The sequence below is a fragment of the Clarias gariepinus genome, chromosome 3 (assembly GCF_024256425.1).
Source record: "Clarias gariepinus isolate MV-2021 ecotype Netherlands chromosome 3, CGAR_prim_01v2, whole genome shotgun sequence".
Taxonomy (NCBI): Eukaryota; Metazoa; Chordata; class Actinopteri; order Siluriformes; family Clariidae; genus Clarias; species Clarias gariepinus.
Genome location: NC_071102.1, coordinates 35,493,714 through 35,500,437, shown reverse-complemented (window position 1 = coordinate 35,500,437; position 6,724 = coordinate 35,493,714). Strand labels below are relative to the sequence as shown.

Below are 6,724 nucleotides of genomic sequence, written 5' to 3'. Positions count from 1 at the left end.
ATAGGGAATTAGTAAGGAACTTTACTACAGAGAAGTTGTAATACCCCCGCCGCCTCCCCCACTAAGTGGTGTGTGTGTGTTTGAGGTTAACCTTCTCCTTTTTTTTTATTTAGGCCATTTTGTGTTTTCCAACATCAGTGATTTGTTTGTTAGACTTATTCTAGATTATAATATGGGTGTTGTTTACATTCCCTTTTCCTACCATTTCTTAAAACTAAACTCTAAAAATATTTTTATATGCTTTTATCATGAATCAGGTGTTTGTGTGTGAGTTGATGATGGATAATAATAAATATGTTGTGTCTTATATGAAGTGAGTCAGGTGTAATTAGGTGAGAGATCAGTAAAACTGCTTATTCACCCAGCAGGCATTAAAAAGAACTGCCCAGGCACTGATGTGTACCGATGGGTATAGTGTCTTTTGTGGTTCTTCGTTCTTCCAGTCACTCTCTCGGATGTTATAGCTTGTGTTTTCACTTCCTTTTCTACCATACTCAACACTTCAAGTAGTGGTTTTAGCACAGAAGCACTTGCTGGGTACTTTTTTTTACTCTTTCTCTCTCTCTCTCTCTCTGTCTTTCTCCCTGTTTCCATTACTCTTGCTCTCTGTCATCTTTCACTTTTCATAATCAGTTTTATTTCCCAAAGTAAGATGGAGACTGTGGATTCCGTTAAATACTCACATATTCTAAAGAATCTGACCATCTTGACTCTGATAGTGAAATCATTACTTATGATAGTTTTCATGCAGATTATAGCATATATACAGAACATGTATAATGAGCTGTGAAATGCCTGTTTGTGTTTTACAAATTAAACAATACACACTTATTAACACTTTTTCCCATCTTAAGACAGAGTGATTATAATCTGCGGTTTGTGGTTAGGGGTTAGGGTTAGAGTTCTGCATTTGTGTATTCACTTTTCAAAAAAGACACCTTTGGAATTTTGAAGAAAAAGCTTCTTTGTGTACTGCTAAAATGTGTATGTACATTATTTGAAGTGAATTATACCAGCACACACAGACAGATTTTGATTTTAGTCACCTCACTCACTCACAATCACATGCCAATGCAAATGTGTGATGAGAACAATCAATGGCTGACACATCATCCTATTGGTGATCTCAACTGAACCTTCGCTGAAAGGTAAATTAAGGTAATGTAAAATTAATAAGTCTCTAAATCAGACAGGTGTTGAGACATATTTTTGCTCGTCACTGTCCAGTTATGCACATTATCATGAGCTATAAAAATGAGATGACAGCGCTGGTCTAGACAAAAGTGCTTGGGTTTGTCATGTTTTCCCAGGTAACTTTGATGAATAAACATCACATGAAAAAACGTGATTAAGAGCACTTTGGCAAATATCATACTATGGTTAAAAATTTGTATTGTATTAAAGTAGTATTAGCCATTTTGCTTGAGGGATAAACTGTAATTAGGTGAGTCAGACATGCTACCACAGTTACTCATGCAAGATTTTATTAATGCACTGCTTTTGTAGTGCAAGTATGGGCATGGGCAGCTGCTTCTTATTGCTCTTGGAATGTACACTGAGTCCTGATGAACTGGCAGTGCTCAAAAGTGACTCAAAAAATAGTTCTATTGCCTTAACTAGAGCTGAAATTTTATGGTTTATTTCTGGCACTATTGAATCCTACAGACTCTATTGGAACTCAAAGTTTGGCGTTCTATACTACTGATCGAATGCTTAAAGTTAGGATACCTTTTACTGGAAGAGAATGTTCTGTGTGATGCTAAGTCTAGCATTTGACCATTATGTTTGTGTTGATTTAGGAAAACTACGGCCAGAAGAGTGTGAGTTCTGATCCTGGTTGCCTTTAAATGTAATTGCTGGGCCCTTGAACAAGGCCTCGTTTAAGTTATAGTTCTGGATAAAACTTTTGCCAAACTAATAAATATATGAAGGCATATTGGTGTAGTAATTAGCACTGTCGCCTTGCACCTCCAGGGTCCAGGTTCAATCCCCTTCTCTGTGTGCATGGAGTTTGCATGTTTTCTCCATGCTTGGTGGGTTTCCTCCGGTTGTTCCGGTTTCCTCCCACAGTCCAAAGACATGCAATTTGAGCTAATTGGCATTCCCAAATTTCCAAGTGTGTGTAAATGAGTGTGTGCACCCTGTGATGGATTGGCACCCTGTCCAAGGTGTACCCTGCCTCGTGCCCTAAGCCTCCTGGGATAGGCTCCAAGCCCCCGCGACCCTGAATACAGGACAATGTGGTATAGACAATGAGTGAGTGAAAGTGAGTGAGTAATAAACATACACTTAGACATTTTGGCCCAGTTCAAGGTGACTGAAATTATTTTGTAAATTATAGCTCAGTGGTAAAGATGAATCAGAAGGTCACAAGCCCCAGCACTGTCAAACTACCATTGTTGTGTCCTTGAGAAAGGCCTGGTAGCTCAGCAGGTCAAGGCTCTGGGTTAGTGATCAGAAAATTGGTGGTTTAAACAGTACCAAGCTGTACCAAGATGCCACTGTTGGGACCTTGAGCAAGGCCCTTAACCTTGTTTACTCCAGGGTGCCAATCTGTGGCTGACCCTTCATTTCACCCCAGCTGCCTCACAAGCTGAGATACCGTATGCATCTCCACCTTTACTTTAAAAAAAGAGTTCTTGGTGATACAATAGTAAGATACACTAATCAGCCTTAACATTATGACCACCTGACTAATATTAAGTAAGTCTCCCCTTTTGCCACCATCTGACTCCTTTCTATCACAACTAGCATTAACCTTTTCATTAATTCGATCTACATTAGCGCTGCTATATGATCGGACTACACGCGCCAGCCTTTACTTCCCATGAGCGTCAGTGAGCCTTGGCCAACCATAAGACTTTCGCCAGTTTACCTGGTTTTCCTTCCTTGGAGCACTCTTGGTATGTCCTGACCACCGCAGACTGGAAACATCCCAAAAGACCTGCAGTTTTAGACAAATTTGGCTTTGACCATATCCTCTAGCCATCACAATTTGGCGCTTATCAAAGTTGTTGAAGTCCTTTACTCTTGGCCATTTTTTCTGCATCCAGCACATCAACTTCAGGAAAAAATGTTCACTTGCTGCCTAATATATATGTATATCCCACCCACTTCCAGACGCCATTGTAAAGAGATATTGAAAATGTAGCAAGAGCTACTGTAACTTAAATTGGGGAAAAGGTTAATGCTTGTTCCAATATAAGAGATTGACACCAGTATAAAGCGTATATAAGGGACCTATTCTATATTGGTCGGGTGGTCTTAATGTTATGGCTGATCTGAGTATGTTAGGTTTGCTTAACTAATTGCAGAAGTATGGTAGACAGATTTATTGTTTAATTGTTAATGTGGTTATCTTAATGCAATTATAAAAAAAAATAATAATGATAAAACAATTTGAAAAAAGAGAGAGATGCGCGTGCATGTAATATATATTTAAATGTAACACTACACCGGTGTCCAGTCAAATCATTTCTATTGTATAAATATTATTGCGTCATCTATTATAACAGTTTAAAAATCTATAGACCCATATTACACTTATATCTTAAGTATTGTTTTCCCTGTCGGGCCGAGTGAAAGTCTTCCTCCCCGGCTTGTTTGGAAAACGGAAATTCGCCGCATATTCCCTCCGAAATTACACAACTTCAAATGAAGTCAAATTGTTTGCTCTCAGCTCTTTTCACTTTTAAAGCTGTATTTAAGCTGCGATTTACACCGAGATTTTACATCAAAGCGAGAAAGGAGTCCTGATCTCTTATTAGGGTAAGGAAAAACAGTCGCATTTAATAATAGTAATAATACAAATAATAAAAAACTCTATTTGTTGTATCGCGTTTCATATAGTTTTTGTAGCGCTAATAATTCGCAGGTAAAACCATCAAAAATACTGTATATATTTTAAAAAATAATATTCGATTTTCTTAAATAAGTTGAATAAAACAGGTGCAAATGAAAACTGCTTTTGTTTTCACCTGGTCAGAAATTCTCAAATAGGCCTATGTGTTATTATTATTATTATTATTATTATTATTATTTTTATATTAGTAGCCTATTATTATTATTATTATTATTATTATTATTGTTATATTAGTAGCCTATTATTATTATTATTATTATTATTATTATTATTATTTGCTGTAATCTAAAAAGAGCATGTGTCTAAAAAGAGCAATCAGTATCTTCATTTTGTATTGGATTTCAATAATGGTAATTGGAGTGTAGAGGATTGCTCATAATGAATGACTCACAAAATCTAAGTAATTCTTACTCAGGGCTGCTCTCTAATCTTCATTCTCTCCATCTCAGTTTTTTTATTCTCAGGGAGAATCTGAAGGATGGCAGCTGTTTATGCTTTGACCTGGCTGTGCACTGTGATCATCTGCATATCACATGTTTGCTCAATGCCTACAACCTGCAGGCTTCAGAAGAGACTGGTGGAAAAATGCCACAGTGATCTGGAGAAGATGGTGAGCAACACATTAATTCTGATGCACATTCTGTATACAGACATGCAAGAAGTAAATAGACATTCAGGCAGGTTGTTTTAATGTTATATTGTTCTAGTAAATTATGTAGCCTGTAGGTGTTTCTTAGTCTTCTTCTTGCACAAGATAAAAATAAGATTCTGAAGACATTTCAGTACATTTGTTTTTGTTTTGTACCAGGGAGGAAGATTTCCTTTGCACTGCCTAGAAGAAAGTGTTCCTGTCCCATTTCCCAAGGGCGCATTTGAGTTCAGCACGTCCCAACAGGTAAAAATTGATTCCATTTTATTTGTGTAATGCTTAAACAAATCACTTTTTTGTGCAGTTCTTTTTCCATTTCTGCATTTGTTCAGTTAAGTAAGAGAGTCTAGAATTAACTTCTTTTATCAGTATGTGCTTTTCACCATACATTTCAGTGTAATCTCTTCATCTCTTGTAAACAAGCAGCTAATTGTGATGTCTGAATGTTGACTGATCTAAATACTGTGTTGATTCGATGTAACTCCAAAAACAGGGAAAATAATTGTAGTTAAAAAGTAACCCAAGTTGAATTGTAGAATTGTCCTTTCATTTGTTGACGACAGGTATTACATACTGAATACTAAATAACCATGTTGTCAGTATCAACAAGTATTTTAACAGCATTCTGGGTAATGTTGGAAACTATTATCTGAAGTGAAAATAGACATATTCTTTTGAACTTAAAATGGCCATTACAAGATACATCTTTTTAAGCCACTCTTAATGATAATAATAAAGATTATTGTGCCATTATTATGGGTGGAATTTTTTTTATTTATCTATCAATTTGTAGGACTTTAGTTTTAGTTTTTAGCATTTACATGAACTTCATAAACTTGCTGCTGCAGCAACCTGTAGGCTGCAATTACTCAATAATCTGCTTGTTATAACATATATATTGTTAATTTTTTCCCCCCTCCCTAACAGGTTGTTGCTCTGGAAAAGACTATCTACTTAACCTTGACCCACATCTCCTCCTTGTTTGATGAAGATGGTTTTCCTGATAACTGGAAAAATGTTGAGGACTTTCAGAACATAATTTACCGCCAGATTGAGGAGAATCAGTGTGTAAGTCAAAGAGCTATAAGATGCAATAGCTATTAATTTTCATCTCAGTGTCACAAAACCTATTTTTTAAGACATTTACATGCTGATTTCATTTAATACATATCTATTTTAATGACATTAGTTTGTTTTTTTATTTTAGATTATGAAAAAAACTCTAGATTCACAGGAGGACTTTCTCAAGCGTGAAAAGGCACTCAAGGAGTATTTTGACAAAATATCAGCAGTTTTGAAAGAAAAGGTAACAATTAACTTATAAATTGATAACATTAGATGCTATCCCATAAAAATTATTTTTATTATAGTATATTGGCTAAAAAAAATTCTCTGTTGGTTTTCTCTTCAGAATTTTCAGGGTTGTGCTTGGGAATTCGTTCGAAAAGAGATCCAAATAACTCTACAATTCATTCTGAACAAAGATTTAAAGGATGTTCTCTTTTCCAGCCGAGGCTGATCTTCCAGAGTTCTATTCTATAATATTTAATATCTGCATATACAATATGGTTCTAATAAGGATCACAGCTTGTTTGTTTATTTATATATTTATTTATTTATATATTTATTTATTTATTTGTGTTTCTGGTTGTATTCTTGTATGTGACAGTTGTTAATAATAAATTTAAACTCATTCAACTGCAAAAAGAGCTTTTCTTGTCATTCCATCTATTATGCTATAGATTATACTACAGACTACGTTGGGACTCTTGTTGTGTTCTCTGAAGTGGCACAAAAAAGAGCCTTAAGTCAAGACACAACCTGTAGATAGAGGTAGTCTTTTCAAATAGTTTTTGATATTGGATTGCAAATATTGTTATAAAAAAAAAAAAATTGTTTTGGAACTTTTTTTTAAAAATTCCATTTAGATATACAACTTAGGCTTTAGGGTGGCATGGTGGCTTAGTGGCCCTGAGATGGTACGAAAAAACCCCTGAGAGGAACCAGACTCAACAGGGAACCCGTCCTCATTTGGGTGAAACAGTTAGCTGGGATTTATCTGCATCATACTGTGTGAGACTGAAAGTTCAGTACAACAGGAGATGTTTTTAATTTAAAATTGAGTCCAGTTCATCATTGGAGGCACATGTAGACTGTAGGAAACTCCAGTCCTGAACTATTGAGCGACTGAAGTCACAAGTCCTCAAAGAACA

The 6,724-nt window shown here is 35.7% G+C and overlaps 1 protein-coding gene across 1 annotated transcript; it reads left to right on the top strand.

The window, feature by feature from the left end:
- The first annotated feature begins 4,340 nt into the window (after positions 1–4,340).
- Positions 4,341–6,030, top strand: LOC128518257 (interferon alpha-7-like). Its single transcript, XM_053491267.1, has 5 exons — positions 4,341–4,472; positions 4,671–4,757; positions 5,439–5,579; positions 5,719–5,817; positions 5,923–6,030. The coding sequence occupies exons 1-5, from the start codon at positions 4,341–4,343 to the stop codon at positions 6,028–6,030; spliced, it is 567 nt and encodes a 188-aa protein (XP_053347242.1).
- Positions 6,031–6,724: the final 694 nt, after the last annotated feature.

Coding starts and splice junctions, on each gene's coding strand:
- LOC128518257 (XM_053491267.1), top strand. CDS start 4,341: ATGGCAGCTGTTTATGCTTTGACCTGGCTGTGCACTGTGATCATCTGC. Junction 4,473..4,670: donor ACAGTGATCTGGAGAAGATG/GTGAGCAACACA, acceptor GTTTTGTACCAG/GGAGGAAGATTTCCTTTGCA. Junction 5,580..5,718: donor AGATTGAGGAGAATCAGTGT/GTAAGTCAAAGA, acceptor TTTTTATTTTAG/ATTATGAAAAAAACTCTAGA.